The 20,897-nt window shown below is 42.5% G+C and overlaps 2 protein-coding genes across 7 annotated transcripts in view; both read left to right on the forward strand.

Annotated features, from left to right (window-relative positions):
• Positions 1 to 4,240, forward strand: part of prkar1b (protein kinase, cAMP-dependent, regulatory, type I, beta) — a 61,151-nt gene extending 56,911 nt beyond the window's left edge. For all 3 annotated transcript variants that reach the window (XM_087808425.1, XM_087808424.1, XM_087808423.1), the window contains exons 10-11: positions 622 to 703; positions 3,437 to 4,240. In XM_087808425.1, the coding sequence (XP_087664551.1) occupies positions 622 to 703; positions 3,437 to 3,609 (255 nt within the window). In that variant the 3' untranslated portion in view covers positions 3,610 to 4,240. The remainder of the gene's footprint in view (positions 1 to 621; positions 704 to 3,436) is intronic.
• A 99-nt stretch (positions 4,241 to 4,339) lies between these two features.
• pdgfab (platelet-derived growth factor alpha polypeptide b) overlaps positions 4,340 to 20,897 on the forward strand; it is a 34,637-nt gene continuing 18,079 nt past the window's right edge. For 2 of the 4 annotated variants that reach the window (XM_087808427.1, XM_087808428.1), the window contains exons 1-2: positions 4,340 to 4,551; positions 19,026 to 19,125. In XM_087808427.1, the coding sequence (XP_087664553.1) occupies positions 4,414 to 4,551; positions 19,026 to 19,125 (238 nt within the window). In that variant the 5' untranslated portion in view covers positions 4,340 to 4,413. Of the gene's footprint in view, positions 4,552 to 17,855; positions 18,451 to 19,025; positions 19,126 to 20,897 lie in introns of those variants that run through there. The other 2 variants (XM_087808430.1, XM_087808429.1) reach the window with 2 other exon arrangements.

Raw genomic sequence — 20,897 nt, forward strand, 5'->3', positions numbered from 1 at the left:
TTGATTCAATTCAATCCAGTATAATTGCCCTAATTCTCTTCTTCTCTCTGTGAGGCGTTTTTTCATGTCTTGTTTTTCAACTCTTTCTTCATTTTTTTTTTTTGCTTTATTTGCATTTCAGACACAGATCCTCATTAACACTCATTATATTCATGTTTGATATCATAAGCCGGGTCAGCAGAAGGAGCAGAGCGGATTAGAGACTTTTTTTTGGAACGATCACATTTGTTTTACAGTTTGTTGCTTCGATTATGAGAACATGGCTCTGAGTCCTCGAGAGAGAATAGAGGAATAAAGATCTGAAGTCAACCGGGAAGACGGATTTTCAACTATTGTCTTCACGCTCATGTGGTCGAGTTCTTTACCGTCCTTCTGTGCAGGTGTCTGTCCGAGCTAAATCCCGTGCACCTGCGTCCTAATGGAGCGAAGGAATTTCTCCTAAACTTAATCCCCCTGATGATTTTCAGGCCCATTTCAAATCACTCCTCCCCTCCCGTTGCCCCCCCTCACCCCCTTTTTCTTTTTTTACTTCTTCACCCCTAAAACCTTTTTTAGCTCTCAACCCTGCTTTGTGTCTCGTCCTAATTCTCTCTCTCTCTCCCGCCTTTCTTTTGTTTCCAGGGAATCGCCTCAGTTCTGCAGCGCAGGTCCGACAATGAGGAGTACGTGGAGGTGGGACGTCTTGGACCCTCTGATTACTTTGGTGAGTGGTTTTTTTCAGAGACGTTCCCTTCAAAATGGCACCAATCACAATACAAGTTTAAGAGTATTCTGAGAGTATTTTGAAGGAAAAAGGTGGCGCATGTTTTTAGCATTTTATTTGGGAACAAAAATCAAGTGTGAAGGCGGGAGTTGAGTCAATGCATAGGTTGGGAATCTGAGGCTGCATAGAACCCCCTTCAAAAAAGTGGCAAAAAACCTTGGAATTTGAGATTTTTGCTTCCCTATAATACGCCTTCTTGTCGAGAACCATTTACAAAAATAACCCCAGACTCACCCCAAAAGTTGTTTTCTGTACATCAGTTCACTTAATCACATCATGATCTTAAAGTACATCTTACATTTTTGTCTTCTGCACTTTTTGATTTTGGTATTTTGTTAGATGGATGGACTATAAAAAACAAAGAGGAAATATAAAAAACAAAGTGCAAAATATGACAAAGTGCAAATTTAGAAAACAAAGTGCAAAAAATGACAAAGTGCAAATATAAGGGGGAAAAAAAAGTGCAAATACAATTTTATTTTGTAAAAATCACAAGAAGCGCTTAACTTTTATCAGTCATTTAATGTCTAAACAATACTGTTAACATCGCCGTAACGTCATGACGTGGATTAAATAGAAGTAAATCTGAGTTTAGCTACGCAACCTGTTTTTGTGCGAGTCCGGGTTTAAGATAGTTTGTAACTATTTGACAAAGGAGAATCTTATTTTGTGACTTTGACAAGGTGAAAGATAAAGGGTGACTCCATCATTAGACAGATTTAGAATTTAGACAGTTTTTAGGACGAAGAACGCCAGCCATTGGCTGAAAAAACATATCAAGCAAATCAAAATGACTTTCTTCCGGAGGGATAGAGCTCTCCTACGACATCCAGGAGCGACTCGTAGTAGAGCCGGTGCTCCATTGAGTCAAGAAAACGTAGTTGAGGTTGCTCAGGGTTCTGTTCTTGGAACATGTGATTCAAGTAACACAATCATCTCATAAAACCTGGATTAGTTGTGATATAAAACGTCAACAAAGCTAATTTTTGTTAAATATGCGTTTATAAAACTATCAAAAATAAGTCAGTATAAACTGAAAAACATCTAAATTAAGGTAGATTTAGTTCTAGTTTAGTATTTTAATCTAACTAAGCTGCAGCCAATCAGTGTGAATAATGTGCAGGTATTTAGCAACACACCTGAGTCGTGTTCTGATCACACTTCTATGTCTGCTGCAGACTCTGCATTCAAACTATTCCAGATTTAATTCAGTTCAACCAAACCATTGAATTCTCGTGACGAGCTGACGAAAATAAATAAGAAGACAAATTGAATAAAGGATTTGTGGGAATATTATTTCTGACAAACGACAGCTGAACACACAGGATCATCTTGGACTTACTGCGAAATGACAAAAACAAATCGGTTATATTTAGTTATCTTGGAATGGTTTATTATTTTAATTTTATTCCACTCAAACCTCAAATCATCGATCGAAAAACTAAAACATTTGTCATGTCTGAATAATTCATGTCAGTTTTTATTTTATTTTTGAATCAAATTTACCAAAAACTATTTATTTATTACATCTTTTAATTCATATTGATAAGGAAAAATGCTATAAAAGTGTCAAAGAATCATTTCCCATTTTTCTGCTTTTCATTTGACAATATCCCTTAAACTCAACAGCCTCACTCAAGAATGACATGGATTCTTACCTAAATTGCGTTTCAAACTTGTTGATTATATATGCGGCCTTACATTTGATGTTGAACTTGTTATGAGTGCGAGATGAGCAACGGAGTCAATTTATTAAAAATAAACGCTGCTAGTTAAGGAACGAACGTCATTGTTTTTCCAGAAAATAAAGATGTAAAAATAGCCCAAAAAAAACAGTTGATGTTCATGTTAATTGTAAGTAAGTAAGTAAGTAATATTTATTTATATAGCGCTTTTCCAGACCAGGGTCACAAAGCGCTTTAACAATCAAAACAATACTCAAAAAAGTATATACTTTAAAGATCAAGATAATACTGAGAACAACACAGGAGTTCCAGAAAATCAAGGAAAAGCCTGAACAAATAGAAACGTCTTAAGATGTTTCTTAAAGGAGTCAGTAGATCCATCAAGCGCAAAGAGAGAGGAAGATCGTTCCAAAGCTTAGAAGCAACAGCCTGAAAAGATTTCTCTCCTCTGGTCCTGAACCGTGTGCGAGGAACCACCAGTAGATTCTGATCCAAAGACCTCAGAGCCCGAGCTGGGGTGTAAGGCTGGATCAGATCAGTGATGTAAGGAGGAGCCTGACCATGAATAGATCTGAAAGTAAGAACCAGAATTTTAAAGTTGATCCTGAAAGAAACTGGCAGCCAGTAAAGAGTTTTAAGGATCGGAGAAATGTGAGTTCTTCTACTAGAGCTGGGCAGAATTCTCGCTGCAGAGTTCTGAATCAACTGCAGGCGAGACAGATCCTTCTTGATAAGACATGAAAACAAACTGTTACAATAGTCCAGACGAGAAGAAACAAACGCATGGATTACAAGCTCCAGATCATGTTCCGACAACATTTTCCTAAGTTTAGAGATTTTTCTCAGTTGAAGGAAACAGTTTCTGGTCAGTTTTCTACAGTGTCGAACAAGAGACATGTCTTTATCAAATACAACACCCAGGTTTCTCAGGCTCAGGTTAATTGTCCAGTGAGCTGGTGGTGAAAACATGTCTCTTCTCGTCCACCAGGTGAGATCGCGCTGCTCCTGAACCGCCCCCGGGCCGCCACCGTGGTCGCCCGAGGCCCGCTCAAATGTGTGAAGCTGGACCGGCCGCGGTTCGAGCGCGTCCTCGGGCCCTGCTCCGAGATCCTCAAGAGGAACATCCAGAGATACAACAGCTTCATCTCCCTCACCGTGTGACGGATCTGTGGCGACATTCTTTCCTTTTTTTTTTTTTTTCTTTTCCTTTTTTCTTTTGAATCAGGGTTTTTTCGAGGAGGCTTCTCTCATCTCTTTGTTTCGATGGTGTGCACTTTGACTTGACCCGTGCTGTCACGTAGCTTTCTGTGGAATACATGCAAGCTTTTTTCTGAAACTATATCGGAGAAGAAACATCATGCTGTCGTTTGTGGAGGATCGCGGTCCGGTGTGCATGCTTTCATGACTGAAGGGTTGGTGCCACGTCCAGGTCTTTCTGGCTCACCTGAGGGTTGAAAGGTGTAAATATAGACGACGCAGGTATCGTTGCTTTACGTTGATTTAAATGTGCTTTTATCTATTTTATAACTGGCTGTGTGGTGTGTTCCAGGCAAACATTTTTTTGTTTTTTTTAAAGTCCTCATCAATCCCAGAGCCACTCTGAACACACAACTGGAAAATATGGAACAATCATGCAAACACTGTCTCAGGACTGAAGCAATTTTTTCAGCGTCTGCACACACACACGACTTTGAATCTTTCCTTCTGTATACGTACAAGCAGCTGCTTTTCCTTTGTCCGGCGAATCTGTATCTTTTCTTTCATGATCAATAAAGCTTCTGAAGTCCCTCGATTCATCCCTTCTTCTTCGTCCGGGGGCCTCCGTCAACGAGCCGAGAGTCGAGCTTATTGTCTGCGTTTCTTCCCACAGGTAGCCCTGGTCGTCCGTCTGCTCGCCTTAATCCGGCCGTCCGTCAGTGGTCGGACAAGGTTGCGGGGCTCCCCTCCACCCCCCCGCCTCGACCCATGAGCTCCGCAGCGCACCGAGAGCGGCAGCGAAACGCCGGCTTGGACACATTCCTCCTCATCTTAAAACCCACTAAATCAAGACTGGAATGCAGCTCCTTGAGTTTAGCGCGACGCCTCCTACACACTGACGCACAGGTACACACTCTTGACAGCACAACGCACAAGTTGGTCGCCTGGAAACATCCTCTTTTTTTTTTTATAGATGTAGCTCTTCTCGTCCTTCCTCATAAAGTTTCAATCGGCATTAAAGCGATTAAGCGATTAAAGCGAAAGATAATCACCGTCCAATGAATGTGTCCCTGAGTCTATTAGTGTCGCATCTGTGAAGGAGCATCCGAGCATTGTGTGTTACAGCTTGACATAAGGAAGGTTACAGGTTCCATTCCAGTGAGAGTTTCATGCTCTGGTTTCCTCCCGTGGTCCTACATCACTTCTGAATGTGGATGTCTGTCCAGGGTGTCCCCCAACTAAAGGCGGTTGGAAACACCAGAATCCGAAAAATAAATGACTGCTGGTTGTCAAGTTAATAGTTAGTTTGTCGCACACATACTCATACATAATGACAATTTACCCCAAGTTCCCATCATCCTCTGTGTGTTCTTGGACTGTGGGAGGAAACCAGCGTGTCCGGAGTAAACCCATGCAACACGGGAAGAACATACAAACTCACACACACAGAAAAGGTCAAAAGTTGTCTCCCGCCCGTCCTGGAAGCGAACCGACGACAACCTTCTCGCTGTGATGCCTAACCACTGTAAGGGTTTCAGGAAAGGGCGGCAAAACCCTTTGGCAGTCAAGGTCGTGGGAAGAACCAAATGTCTATCTCAATCTCCATGTTTGTTTTTCCTTCACCAAGCATTCCCATTGAATTCCTTCAACATCGTTTTTACACTCATTGAAAGTCTCCGTATGATTCTTGACCTTTATAATCGATGCTCCTTATCTTATATAAGACACTCGTATCTTCAGGGACTCGTATCAACCAACTATTCTGCAGACCACATAAAACGACTTTATGGACCAGATTTGTGCTTTAAGTTTGATGTGTGTTGCCCTGTGGATTACAATATAAACATGCTTTTTAATTGTTTTTAATCACTTTAAATCGGGATTTAATACATTTTTAAAAATTATTTGAATATCCTGCTGGTCGTTTAAAATGAGTCAGATTTGTATAGTTGACCCCAAAATTGAGTTAAAGTTAAAGTGATCAGTTTTTGCTTCTACAAAAAAAAAGTCATTTAGGAAAAGAATCCAGAGAAGGTTAACCCGATCTGACCCCTGCAGTCATAATGCCATGAGCGTCTGCCTCTGTGGCATAACAAACCCCAAACCCAACATTCCTCAAACGCCTTCAGTTTTTTCGTCATTCATACTTTTTTCTTTTTTTTTTGCTTCTTTTCCCCACAAGACTTGAGTTCTATTTCCAGTCTTCACATCTTCTCTAGGATGCATTTTTAGCTGTACTGGAAATATTACATTTGCTTGAATATAATAACCAAGGTGGTTCGGTTCCAAGTCTGGAGAACTTGTGTTCTTTCTGTGTGGAGTTTTGTGTCAGTCTGGCGTCCTGTCCAGGGTGTCCCCTGCCTCTCGCCCGGAAAAAAAACCAACTGGGATAGGCTCCCCTGCCACCCCTATAAGGGATTCAGTGGTAGAGAATATGAATGAAATGTTTTAACCAGTTTCATGTAGAAAAAAAATAAACTAGAGCTAGTTTGTAGCATTTATACTAGGCTAGCTTACTGCTACTACTGGTTTCCATTCCCCTAAATTCCCTGTTTTCTGCCTGAAAGCGTCCTGTGAAATCAAAAGTAGGGTGGGTGTGTTTCAAAATGGTGTTTGCATGCTGCATTAACCTAAAGTTGTCCAAAGCCACACCCCAAAGTTGCGCATCGCCGATCCTGTTTTGGGGTTAGCATTTCATGAATTAGCCTCGGTTTAGTACGGAGCACCACTGAACTATGCATGGATTATAATGCTAGCAGGCTAGTCAAGTTAGCCAAAAAACTCCTGGTGAAAAGTTGGGGGTCAACACAAATTTCAGTTTACACGTGAAGAAGAGAATTTCGTTTTATTTTTTTGTTGGGTCGTGTTGCACTGCGTGGCGAGTCAGTGGAATTTCCTACAGTTTTAATAGCGTCCGAACACATCTCTGATTAAGTAGAGACATTTGGATCCATGTTTTGTATTGTGCAACCAAAACTACTTTTAAAAAAAACTTGATTTCATTCGACGTCAGACTTTCTTTTGTCAGCCTCTGACCCGCTCTTGAGGTTCTATAAAGAAGGAGTGATCCATGCCGGCTCCTCCATCCTCTCCTCAGACTCCATCTCTTCGCGGGTATTTTGTCAACCCGTGGAGGATGAAGGAGGAAGTGCTAATGTCTAAAGTGCTCTCCTGAGTGCAGTGAAGCTTCACCCATTTAACTAGCGAGACAGTTTTTAAGAATTTATCCCAGCATGGGAACATTTTTTCCTCCTACTTTTAACGTTCGCCCCCAAAAAAAGTTTTATGTAACCAGTGCCAAAAAATTTACAAGATAAGATGGCTGGGAGTGATTTGGCATGTTAGCATAGTTGTTGTGGCAGGACACCCGCGCTCTCATGAGAAGGTTTTTATTTGTCACAGGAAGCATGACCCTCCGTTGTTTTCTCTTCTTTTTTTAAGCTTTTCTGTCTCATTCTCTCGCTTCAAGGCACAGAATAATCTTCCATCTTCTGCACTGATCACCGAAAAAAAAAAAAAATGTTCTTGGTCCCGGAGACATCTTGTCCACTACCAAAAAAAAAAAAGTTCTGAGTGCTAATTGTGACCCGTCGGGGTCAGAGGTCGGCACCCAGACCTGGTCACAGGTGATTAAGCAGCGGTGCGGCTGATGGGATTGAAAGGTTATAGGGATGAGAGAGGCTATCGAGCCGAGGTCAGGAGGGAGAAAGAGAGTCCGGAAAAAAAAATCGGGTCAGGAGATCATCACAAGGTCCGGCTCAGTTAACCCGCGTCTTTTTTAAACGGAAGATCCGATAAGTTTCTCGCTCAAGCAAACGTTAGACGACGCTCCCTTTTTTAATATCTTCTGACAGTGACCGTGTTTGTTCTAGAATCCGACACGCTTCTCCGGTTAAAAGAGAAGAAAGTATTCGTGATAGCATCTGTTTGTTTTTCTGTTTTTCTGTTTTTCTTTTCCCAAGCATGTTATTGTTCCTCATTTCCTGTCGGACGACAAGTAAATAGTTCATATGTATACATGTAGCAACACTAGACCAGCCCCCCCCCCCCCCCCCCCCAGCTCTGGCTTTGATTTCAAAGTCATTCCCAAGCCACCGGATCCGTCGCCCGACGGACGATGTGTAGCGCAAACAAACAAAGGTCTGTTATGTTGCTAATAATTCCGCACGCACAAGAAGGAAAATAATAACGTACCACCTTTTAGTCTGTTTTTTTTCTGACTGACATCTTAAGTATACACCGCCAGTTTCCTTTAATGATCCGAAACAAAATCCATGTCTCCGGTCTCTTGGGAGGCGGTTCGGTTGTTTCATTTTTTTTTTTTGGACTCTCTGAGGGATTGTTAGGTGTGTCATAAAACGTGTGTATTAGTCTAATGGTGCGGCAAGTGAAGGTCCTTGATTTGACATTGCAAGAGATAAACCTTTAAACATAAGGTCAGTGAATTGTCAAGCTGGTATTATTCGTAGGGTTCCATTGTCCTGTTGTCCTCATCCGAAGTAGAAATCCCAGAAGGTTTTTGTTAAGAAACTGGATTCTGGACAAATGAAGGTCTATGAAGGCACCAGATGCTGCACTCTTATGGCATTTTTCCACTACTTGGTTCAGCTCGAAACTACTCTGTTGTGCTTCCACCGGCCCTGATACCTACGGTGGCCATGGCTGTCCTAATATAGTACCGCGAAACTTGGAGGCAATGGTTTACCTCTCTCTTGCGCTTGATGGATCTACTGACTCCTTTAAGAAACATCCTAAGACGTTTTTATTTGTTCAGGCTTTTCCTTGATTTTCTGGAACTCCTGTGTTGTTCTCAGTATTATCTTGATCTTTAAAGTATATACTTTTTTGAGTATTGTTTTGTTTGTTTAAGCGCTTTGTGACCCTGGTCTGGAAAAGCGCTATATAAATAAATATTACTTACTTACTTACTTTACTTACCAGATACTAAAAGGGTCTGGAACTAACAAACGTTTTTTGGTGTTTGGGGTCCACTAAGTCGACGCCACATTTTTAATGCCGGCTCGGCTCGCTTCGAAACCAGGGCCAAGCAGGTACCAAAAATAGTATCTGCTTCGATGTACTGAGCTGGAAGAGTCAAGTCGAGTAGGGCTAAAAGACGGTAGAAAAAAAACCCCATTATTGGTTCCTCCTCCTTTTTTAGAGGCTGTTGAGTACGAAGGATGTGATGTCATTATAGTCAGTCTGTCTGTTAGCAAATCGGAACAAGCTGAAATTGTCCGTAATGGCACAAGAAACTTTCAGTGGTTTTCTATAGAAGCATCTTAGCTTGAGGAAGGCTTGCAATTTGATACCATATTTTTGGGGATTATAAGGCATAATATCAATGAACAAGTCTATTTTCATACCAGGTTAGTTTGGTAGTATTTACTCAAGGCAGTACTTGAACTTCTGACAGATTTTGGAAGTTTAAAGACAGTAGGCAAAACAGAGTGTAATACATTAGACCAGTGGTTCTTAACCTTGTTGGAGGTACCGAACCCCTAGGGTTCGATCGAACCCAGGTTAAGAACCACTGCATTAGACACTGGATTATACTTTGTCCATTTTTGAGAAACTGAAAGGGTTTTCATTATATCTCATTATCGTCCCAAAAAAAAGTTATTTCAAATTGCTGGATGATTTTGCTAATGTTAAAACTAGCCACACTGAATATCTGAAAAGGAGCCTTCAGTCAAAAATGACTTGCTGCGATAGACTGCGATGAAAGTGTTGGATGCATTTCAAAAACATTTAACAGACGACGTCTTCCTGTGATGCTTAACTCCCTTCCTTGAAGCCTTCACACGTCCTTTGTCGGCTCATTGTTAGCGACTCCAAAGCAGCTCGTTGATCCTCTTCAAGACGACCACTCAGTGCAGGTGTGCAAAGTCACAGGGCGATCTCCGTCAAGTGTCCCTCGATTGTCGGGGACTACGTTAAGTATCGAGCCTCCGGCGTCTCCTCGCGAAAGCCCCCCGTCAGAATCCTACCGATGCCCCCTCGTCCGGAACCCTTGAGAAAACGGGGAGCAGCGGGGTGACCCTGGCTCTCCCTTAAACCCTGCAGGAATGTGTGGATTTGACTTGAGTGCTGTAACCAGAGAGGACTCTCTCCCATCTTTAAGCCCATAATGGAGCGACTTCCTGTTGGTAATCAGTGTGTTGTGATCTCTCTCTCTCTCTCTCTCCGCCTCAGGATTTTGACACTTCAAGTCCCGGGAAAAAAAAAAAAAAGAAAGTCGTTCTGGTTCGTGCTCGCTGATGAAGGCTGGCATCAAACAAGTCGTTCCACTTCCATATTAACCCCAGAAACCACGAGCCCCACACAGCCAATCATTGTTCTCGATACTCACTGTGACACGTCGTGGTCTGTGGCCTGCCCTCGGGGAACCATGAATCTCGGGGTTCGACTGTTCCGTCGGGCACTACTACTCCCGTTTTTTCCATCCTTCTCGCTCCCATCGCCGACTGGAAGTGGATCAACGCTTACGTTTTTTTTTACGGCCCCTCTATAACAGCAAAACCCAAAAGTGCCAAAAAGCCCTCCGATGATTATTTGTTTTAAGCGTCTTGTGTTCTTTTCACAGGAGCAACACACGGGGAGCTTGTTAGAGAAGTCGGGGGGGGCGCACATTAAGTTAATGGTTAGCAAGATGCGTGCAGGAACGGCATCGCAGTATACGCCTCATAAACCGGGCAGGGCTCCCCTCCAGGAGGCGAAGCGCTCTCACGGCCCTGTTAGGTGCGGTCGCCATGGCGATGGCGGGCGTGTTGAGGAAAATCTCAGGGCCCTCGTTTCGGTGTCGAGGAGCCGCGTTTCGGACCCTCGGGCCGATCCTGGTCGAAAGTACCCAGGTGTGCCCCCTTGTAGATTGTATAACCGCTTAATCGCTTTTTAATCCAAAAGATTTGTGCTGAGGTTTTGTTCCTTCGTTTCTTTGGTGTTCAGACGCTCCTCACTTAACCAGAATTCTTCTAAAGAACTGCCTGTATCGGTGTTTACTGTGCATTATCGTCTTTATTCGTTTATTGGGGTGTTGAACTCAGTCAAAGATGAGGCTTGAAATCTTTGAACAGCGGCGTTTTTGGGCCAAACTAAATGTGTATTTGTCAATAACTGCGATGTTGTCTTTTCATTTTTGGTGGCTCTATCTGTTTTAAGTAACTCGAAGTTTGACATCTTTTCCCAGTTCTTTTCTTAAACACTTCTATCTTTATAAGTGACAAAATCAACTTGAACAGGAATCCATTTGATTTTGAGAGAACCATCCAAAAAGCTAGTCTTTCAGAAAAAAGTGACGCTTTATTCTCCATGTTATTTGTAATTGTAACATTTATTTTTGAAACACAAGAGTCTGTGTCACAAGTTGCCGAGTTTATTTCTTTCAAAATAAGCGACAGGTTAACATAAAAACTTGTGTTTAATATCTGGAAATACATTTATGTGGAAAATACATGTTGAATAAATAAAAAAATTCAGAAAATGTAAAAAAAATTGACTAAAAACTAGAAATTATGAAGACGACATAATGATATATAAAAAGAAAAACATGAGGGTAGATCGCATTAAAAGCAAGAATGAATTTATAAACAGTAAAAAGTTTATAAGCCCACATTAATTTTTACCAAATTAATTAAAAAAGCTTTTTAAGCATTTGAAAATACCAATGATCTTAATTGGACAGCGGGTGGCAGTCGAGTTCCAGAACCTTCTCGCACATTTGGATGGAGGAATAAAAATACTTTAGGTAATAGCGCAACGTCTCTCGGTGGAGAAGGATGAATTCTTTAAAAGGTTTGTGGATCCAGATGGTAACCACCATCTAAATCTTGACGCTATAAATCAGGATTTCTTAAAAGTCTTTTCTTTGGGATAAACCAAATAATGAACTTGGACATGGATCACTTTTTGAAATCGAATAGAGATGCTAACACCAACTACAAGTGTTAGCATTGTCATGGGGTGCACAAGGGGCCATTTTGGGGCCACATATTGACCAAATTTGTGACTGACTCACAACTTCCTTGGTCCCTTCATTGAGTCTTGTATCCTGACACACGTCTGAACAACTACACCAGCGTATGGTATGACTTTGTATCAAATTATTTTTAAGAGACTCAATCCAGAACAAGAAGTGAATAATCGAAGGTTCAAACTTGAATCCCTCCGATGCCGATCCACGCCCGTACAGATCGCCCACCCTCCATTGTTGGCCCTCTCAGGGTCCCGTCAGCGTCGGCGGGGCACAGGCTTGCCGGGTAATGACAGACGCGCGGTGGAAGGTAAATAGTCAAGCGAAAGCTCCACCTGACATGCCAATTGGAGCAATTATGGGCTTATGGGCTCTTAATACATTTCTGAGGACAGCTTTTTCCTGCTTCTTCTGAAACCCGAGCCCGTCTGTCACGACCTCTCCTGGTTACCCGAGTGCTTTTTTACTCATCCATGTTGTGCCTGTAACATCGGGGTTTGTTTTGACTTCAGTCGTTTATGGATTATGTTTATTTTAATCTTAAATTCGGAGTCACTCGAAGCATTATTTTCCCAGCTCTTATTTCAGCGCTCGTATTATGCTAGTTTCCCCTCGTCCTCCTGAGACCCCCGGACCAGTCACTTTTGATGTCCCCCCTCCGCGATCCGACTCAGTGGGAGTTCCCACCGTTTCGGGGTTGTTTGAGTGTAAAAAGCTGACAGGGGGGGGGGGGCAGGTCAAGACCACCACAGAGCTAAGGGGGAGACCCCGGTCCTTCCTCTGCGCCGGTTCCCACTGCTCTCAACATGGAACGCACATGTTAAAAAAGGTCAGACTTTGATAGACAACAGAGCACCGGCAATTACGCTGCTATTCCTCAGCCGGTGGAAGTTCCCCCTGTTCCACTGTGCGGCGGAAAAAAAAACGTTTTCTTTCATATAGAATAAAGAGGCTGTGTTTTAAAAGACGCTGGAACATAAGGACACAACACGCTGCGTGTTAAGACTCGTGCCCAGATTGTTGGAGTTTGTGGAAAGTGAGGACAAGCGCGGGGCAGGTGTGAAACCCAAATCACTGCCATGTTCGTGCAATGTGTTCGAGCTTGTCTTTGTTTCACGGATCCCTTTGTGTCGAGGACCACGTTAGACGTTAGGAGGCAGTGCAATATGAGTTTAATCCTCTCCTTGGACTGGCGGCGCTGGTTAAGATGACCCACCGGTGTGGTCCGTTGGCACGGTTCCAGCCAGGAGGGGGAGCTGTGGTTCACTCCGGAAAAGTGAGCCAACAATCGCCCTGGTCTTGAAGTGTTCTTCTTGGTTAAAAAAGGGAACACGTAATAGCGTAATCAAAGTGTTGGCAGTGCGCGAGGTTTTCCAAGGGTACCCTGTTGCCTACCGGGCACGGAATCAAGACACATCTGAGCACTTTTATCCGTTTATTTCCCTCGACTTTATGGGTACAAACTGCATTTCTGCTGGAAGACTGGTAGTGCGGCGCGACAGGGCATACCTCCACCAAGGATTAAAACACTACATGCACTTACAATGATGGATGCCATCCTGTAATTCCCCGACATACCGTATTTTCTGGACTATAAGTCGCATTTTTTTTTCATAGTTTGGCCGGGGGTGCGACTTATACTCTGGAGCGACTTATGTGTGAAATGATTAACACATTATTACCGGTATATCATTTCACATGTTATTTTCACACTAAACCACAAGAGGGCGCTCCAGGCCTGTGTTGATAATTTCGACGTAGAAGAGGAAGCGCCGCATCTTCTACCTCCGGAGTTAACGGAGTTGTTTAAAAGTGACACCGAAGGATGAAGATTTCATTGGATTTGAGTTATTTGGAGTTACACGGATGGTTTGGTAAACTTCTTAGTTATTTATGCTATAGTTCTCTGAATAACTCTTAATATGTTAACATACCAGGCAGTTGTGTCGTGTAACGTAAACATACTGTACAAATATTGTTGTTGCCTCTATTTTTATTTTAAATTTCCTTTTCAAGATGACATGTTGTTCTTGGTGTTGGATTTTAGCAAATAAATTTCCCCCAAAAATGCGACTTATATATGTTTTTTCCTTCTTTATTATGCATTTGTTGGCTGGTGCGACTTGTACTCCGGCGCGACTTATAGTCCGGAAAATACAATATTCTTGAAGCCAAAGTAGTGATTATCCTACTTATGTTTTTTTTATACGCTTCCTCTTGAATACGGGATGGGAAACGATCAATTGCTCTCCGTTCCTTGACACCTACCAGAGCAGGATCTGGAACCAGACCAGGAACAAACAAGCAAACATCGGGGAAATGGCAATAGCCTTCGTTTGTTCCTAGTCTGGTTCTCGTACCTCCTTCCCCCCCGCAGACGTTTCCTACCTTCTCGGAGGTCTACTCTCTCGCTGAAAAGACTCGAGGGGTGGACCACAGCTCCACAGATCTGGAGATCAACTCTGAGGATCCCTTAACGGCTCTCCCGTAAATCACGGCAGCTGGACCTTCGCCCGGGTTCCCCTCGCCAGCTTTAAGCATTTATACGTGTACATGTGGCCCATGTTTTTGCTTTTTTTTGATCCCCAAAAAAAGGTTGGACCTGAATGGTGACTTACGAGGGGAGTCGCACGGGGCATCGTTGCCCCCCCTAAACGCCGGCGCACCTATAGTCTCTTAAAGGGAAAAAAAAAAAGGCGGTTCATTGGGGTGCCGGGAGGCCCCTGGGTGTATTCCATTCAGGTTGCTATGCATGTAAGGGAGATGAATGCCTGTAAATGGCCGCCTGTAATCGTCCCTATAAAAAGCAGCTGCGCCCGGTGAAAGTGAGCCTCGCTCTCGCCCGACTTTCTTAATATTTAGGTGAGGAGCAAGAATGTTCTTTTGTCGGAGCGACTTGTTTATGTGCGCAGTGTTTGCCCTGGATGTGCTCTGGATAACTTCCAGCTCCAATTTATACATATATAAATATATTCCTACCAGTCTGAGGAATGTACCTTAGCTCCTGGGAAAACCTTCACCCAAGTGTGTGTGTGTGTGTGAGTGTGTGTGAGTAAGTCGACTATAAATGTAAGTGCCATCTCTAATTGGCCCATTACAAGACATAAAACCCTGTTAAATCACACTGTACTTTAAGAAAACATCAAACCACTAATGGAATCAGCTTTGTCATCAAAGACACCTGTGATGTGGATGAAGGGCTTCAGGAGCAGAAGGAGGATCAGGATCTTCTCTCGGCTACAAATGGCCGACTCCTTCTGTCCGTGACTCATCGCGATATATCGGCGTGTTTGTTTCTCCGTTGCAAGGCGATGCTGCGTTTGAAGGTTCAGGTGTTTGTTTTTACCGATGGGGAAAATGCAACGGCGTCGATTAAATGCTTATCCTTTGCTACGAAGCACCTGTAGCTACGTTAGCGTTGTAGTTCTGTAGTACCCGTTAGCGTACTAGCTCGCAGTAACACTTTGCACTTTTATTTTTTTTACTTTAAAAGTATTTCACTTTATAAACCTTCAATGTTTGCGTGTGAAAAAGTACCAATTAGCATTAGCTGTCGCTTCAGATAGCTCTTGAATCTATGACCACAAATGCTAACCGCTAGTTTAGGCTAGTTCAGGCTTTTCCTTGATTTTCTGGAACTCCTGTTGTGTTATCAGTTTTATCTTGATCTTTAAAGTATATACTTTATTGAAATTGTTTTGATTGTTTAAGCGCTTTGTGACCCTGGTCTGGAAAAGCGCTATATAAATAAAAATTACTTACTTACTTATTTTTGAAGTGCTTTTTCTATATTAACTAGGTACATTTTAAAATACTGGTCCTGTTTGTAAACTTGTTCAAAGATAAAAAAAAAAAAAAAAAGGTAAACAAAAAATGTTAGCTGACAACTTTAGCTTTATTTGCTGCTTGTGTAACTGCTTACAGACACACAACTGTGAAATATATTGTTTTAAACACAATTATACTTTATATGATCATATTTTTGATTTATATTCGTTTTAAAAATATATCTTGCAAAATAAATTTATATTATTTACTATTGTTTTTTTTCTTTGTCAATATTCTCAGATAAAAAGTAGTAAAATTAGAAATAAAATATTTAAAAAAATGCATTATTTACAACAACAGGCATTTCAGAACAAACACTAAACGCAACATATATAGGAATGTTTTGAAACAAATAACGATACATTTTAAAAAGTGATTCACACCATCAAATATTGCAACAAGTGAAAGCAACATAATAAAGTACGAAATGTGTTTGAGTTATAGATTATATCACAAGAAAAAGTATGTTTCCATTATAGTAAGCGACTCACTCAAGTCTCCAGTTCAAACTTTTGTTTTCTTCTCGATACGTCTCAAGGAAAAGATCTGTCATAATTAAAATCTTCGTCCACCTTCATCCTTTCATCATCATCATCATCATCATCTCACCGAAGATACTAGACACTCGCACGATCCCTCAATCTTCCCTCCCATAATGATGCTAAGAACATTCAACCCCCCCCTTCCTTGAAGGCAACATTCTTCAGGAAGGTTCCTCCAGTTCTCCTGCAGGCGAGTCTTCCTCACAGAATCCGTCTCTACAGCAGCTTCTATAAAAGCTTTTATTGGGGCTAATGTTGTTCTACACACAGCTCAGTTGCTAGTAAACATGTCGTCTAATAAGAGACAAGGATGGATTCTTGTTTCTTTGTAAGACGGTCGGCATCACTTTCTCCTCCGTGATGACAGCGTCTCGTCCAAGAAGCGTGACTCATGAAGTGAGTCGTCGTCCCGTCACTGCTCTTCTGATAACACGGTCATGTTGGTGTCGGACCCTGAACGTGTCCATCTTGTTTTGGCCCTTAGAAGCTCCAGCCTCCGGGCAGGACTTGTGCTGTGATCCAAGGTGGAGGTCAGACCACCTGGTCCGCTGAGTGTCACCTCTGGCTGTGAGTCTGCTTTTCCTTCTTCTTCTCCTTCCTCTTCTTCCTCTTCCTCTTCTTCTTCCTCCCAGACCTCCCGGCTCAGGGGGCGAGTCAGGGCCGGTCGGCAGGTTAACCTGGTGTTAACTAGTCTTTTCCTGTGACACCGTTTTGACTCATGATCCGTCTGAACGAGCCTCACGTGACCCGATGAGATCATGACATGAGGTCATGTACGACTTCAAAGATGGTGTTTAATAATATGCAGTTTAGATGCGAGACGTGCAATAATAAAGAAAATAAATGTACATTACAGTTTATAACACATAGTTAAAGGTTAATGTTGAATATATTTTTTATTCATGCATTTTATCATTTATTTTTTTCAGAAAAACAAACAAAAATTGACTACATTTTTTATTTTTTTATTTACAGAATAACGACAAATAATTGTATATCTTGAAGTTTGAAGTTACCATCGACCATACTGTTAGAAAAACAACCACATTTGATTAATATTGATTAGTCTTAAATAAATGCTTTTTATTTTAAAAGTTTAATTGATATATTTTCTGAGAAATTTCCAGTATTTTTGTTGTTTTTTTGGATATCATAAAATAATATGAATACAAAGAATATAAAATATAAATATCGAAATAAATAAGTATCTATATATAATCTATATATATTTTTCATAGATTAATAAATCTATGAAAAATGACACAAATATCCCAACATGAAAACACATTTTAATTCCTGTCATATTTCAGATACAAAGAATTGACTTTATTTTAAACAATTAAAGAAAGTGAAGTGTAGTACTTTGATGTTTTTATAAACACTATATGACTAAACTATAGTCATTATACGCAGATAAAATTCAGGGAAATAAAGTAAATTATGTCAAAATTGAATTTCACACACGAGAAATGCAACATATTGAGAAAAAGTATATATTTTTTAAAGATAATTGAAAGAACCAAAAATATTGTCCTTTGAAGTAAATCTATGTTTTCTTTGAACTTCCATCATCTGGCTTGAAAATATTTAGTCACACAAATATTTCATAATGAAAAAATATATATATCTGAAATATTGTTCGACAACTTTGGGAGGAAAGCTGAGTTCACAGAAGTGAACTATAGGCATGTGAGTATCTGAGTGTGACACACACACACACACACACACATAGAGGAGGGGGGGTCGTGGAAGGAGGGGGGGGGTGTCTCGTCTTAAGTTAACCAATCAGCCAACCAGCTCTGTGACTCAGTAGCACCATCAGTGAGGGACGGGGGGAGGCGCAACAGTGCTGGAGCTGCAGCTCTGAGTCTATATCTCCTCAGTCAGAGCTGCTGCACTTCATTCACTCCACAGATCCACGCAGTCCAGGAGCCCGTGGAGCAGCCCGCGTGGACACGGAACGACTTTCCCTCTCGAGGACCTGCAGTGTGGATTATATTTTTTGGGAAAACTGAGAGAAAGGAATCCAAAAAAAAAGGAGGATCTGAGGAACAAGATCTGAGGGTGAAGAACAAGATCTCAGGGTGAAGAACAAGATCTCAGGTTGAAGAACAAGATCTCAGGTTGAAGAACAAGATCTCGAGGGTGAAGAACAAGATCTCGAGGGTGAAGAACAAGATCTCGAGGGTGAAGGACAAGTGCACTGGATTGTCCCTGTCGCGCGCCCCCCAGGAGTTGTAATGCGCTGAAGGACGCGCGCGCGTGAAGAGGACTTTGTTTGGTTCCGGAGGGTCCCCCTGAGGGGATGGTCGTGGGTCCCGCGGGGTCAGGAGCGACTCGCCGGCTCCTCCACTCGTGCACCGTTTTCTCGTCTGCGCTAAAGTCTCAATTTAAAGGGAGATGAGAGCTGCACTTGTTTACTTCCTGCTGTGGACCACCTACCTGCCACTGGCCACTGCCGAGGTAAAACCCGGACCCCCTCGCCACTTCTGACCCCGAATAAACCCTCATTTTAAAAACTTTTTTTTTAAGTGACTTAAAAACCGCCTCAGACCCCTCGAGCCAGACAGGGTTTTTTGTTGGGACTTTCTTGGGCTCCGACAGAAATAGCAAGTGAGGGCCCGCAACAAGTGCAGATCCGCCGGGGGGGGGGGGGGGGGGGCCTTAGCCAGAAGCGGACTCTAGTGTTTTTTTTATTATTTTAAATAAATAGTCACGGGATCCAAATAGAAACTAAATAAACTTGAGATTAAAATAAGAATAACGCGTCACTTATTGAAGTCCTGGTCAAAGGTTTTTTATCTTAAAGACAAAAGTGCAGGATTGTCAAGTACTGTTTACACGTAATGACATATTTTATTGGATGTATTATCCATAAAAAAAAAAACATGGCCGGAAGGGTTTCTAAAGAATGGCGTGATTTATTCACGTCAACAACCACATGTTAACCACACGTTGTTTGGGTTCATCCACATTTGAATTAATCTTTATTTTTTTTTATTTTTTGGGGGTCTTAACTCGCTTCTCTTTGCCTCCAGAGGGAAGTGCACTTTCCACAGGAGCTGATAGACAGACTGTCCCACAGTGAGATCCACAGCATCAGCGACCTCCAGCGGCTACTGGAGATTGACTCCGTAGGTAAATCCAGCCTCTTGATACTTTTTTTTCACCTTTTATCAATGTTTAATCGAATGCAAAGTTGGTTTTTAAACATTGCATCTTGGGTAATGTAGTTAAATGTTTTATTTGATGATTTAAAGTGACTTTTATTCGTCATAAAAGGGTAAAAAAGTTGCAGGGAAATGTTGAATATGCGTTTGGCTTCTTGTCAGTGGAGCTTCACGCTGCCATGTAAGTGGAGCCAGCAGCGTTTTTTTTTTCCTGCTTCATGTTCTCAGTGGTGCTGCTTCTTCTCCGGCGGGTGGAGGGGGGCGGGTAGATGGTGGTGGTTCTGGCCCAGACTGCCTTAGATTAAGTTACCGGGGTCCACTGGAAGAACCTGTTTGCCATCACACGAGCCTCTATTTACTCAAGCTGTGACCATATATCACTTTCTTCTAATGATTTTATCAAACTGATGATAACCCAGAAAAAAACTCATATTTTGGACCCCGGTGTGGCTCCCCAGGGGGGGGGTCTCAATTAGCTGTGTTTGTCGGCGTGCGTCGATGCCGTCAGTGGCCCCGGAATAGACCCCCAGATGCGGCGCTCGCATGCGAAGAGGTGTTTATAATTGAATTAACATGTCTGTCTTCAAACAGAAGGAATGCGTCGCGGGGTAACAGTAGTCGACTGATTATTATTACGAGGACATAAATCTGTCTGAAGGGCCCGTCTTGGCAGCTCGGCGGTGCCCGTTAAAAGACCCCCAGACGCCAGCACACGGGGGTATTTTCAGAGGCTTTTGTTGCGACAACTAGGAGTTAATGAAGTCCGGCGAGAGGAGGTTTTATTGATCCGTTTTTTTTTTTGTGGTGGTCTTGTCGCTCCCCCACCCCACCACCAACCCCCCTGAAGTCCTCCTGCTCCCGGCTCTTCTGTCAGCGTCCCCCTCCTTTCGGCGGCCCCCCGGCCTGCCTGCTCTTATCTCTCTCAGGAGGACTTTGACAGAAAAGGGAACCTGACTCCTGGCGTGGGGCAGAGGTGGAGGAGGGAGATCACTGGGATCCCGAGGCTTGCGTTTCCACTGCAGGGTTTTGAAAGTTGTTGTGCAACAGCTTTGTCTGTGACAAGTGTTTACCTCCCGCCGTCCAACAAACTTTCTTTTGGAAAAAAACGGTGAGAGATAATAGTGGTGGAGCTCAGCGACATGTTGCTTCCTCGCTCAGGTGAAAAAAAAGGGGGCGACGAGGATGAAGGCTAATGGAGGGGCTAATTTCAGGGTTCATAAAAGGCTGATTCATGAGCAGACACTGCTGTTTTCTCTTGTCTCAGACTGATAGCCTGGGTGTGTTTTTTATGACCAACTCACCTGGAATCTCTTCACCTCTGCTTCTACTGCGAGAGTGAGATGTTTCCTTAACCTTCTGGTATTGATGCTGACTCATCATATGTGCAGTTTTTTGCCAGTTCAGGGCTCGAATCTGATCGATTAGTTTTCTTGATTTTTACGCAGAAGTGAGGACAGATGTTTCATCGTCCGAGACATGGAGCTTTCGCTTCTTTGTGTAATACAGGGACACAATCATTTGTCTGTCCATGGGCGCTAATCAGGGCATAACACAGGGCACTACTAAGGACACAATGCAGGGCACATCATAGGGCACGATAATGGGAACAATTCACGTAAAAGGACACTAATCAGGGTATGACAAAAGGGCAAAATACTGGGCACAGTATGGAAATTCACAGGGCACAATTCAGGGTATAACCCAGGGCACATCCTAGGGCACGACAAAACGCACAATTCA

This window comes from Callionymus lyra, chromosome 15, assembly GCF_982586985.1.
Source record: "Callionymus lyra chromosome 15, fCalLyr1.hap1.1, whole genome shotgun sequence".
Taxonomy (NCBI): Eukaryota; Metazoa; Chordata; class Actinopteri; order Syngnathiformes; family Callionymidae; genus Callionymus; species Callionymus lyra.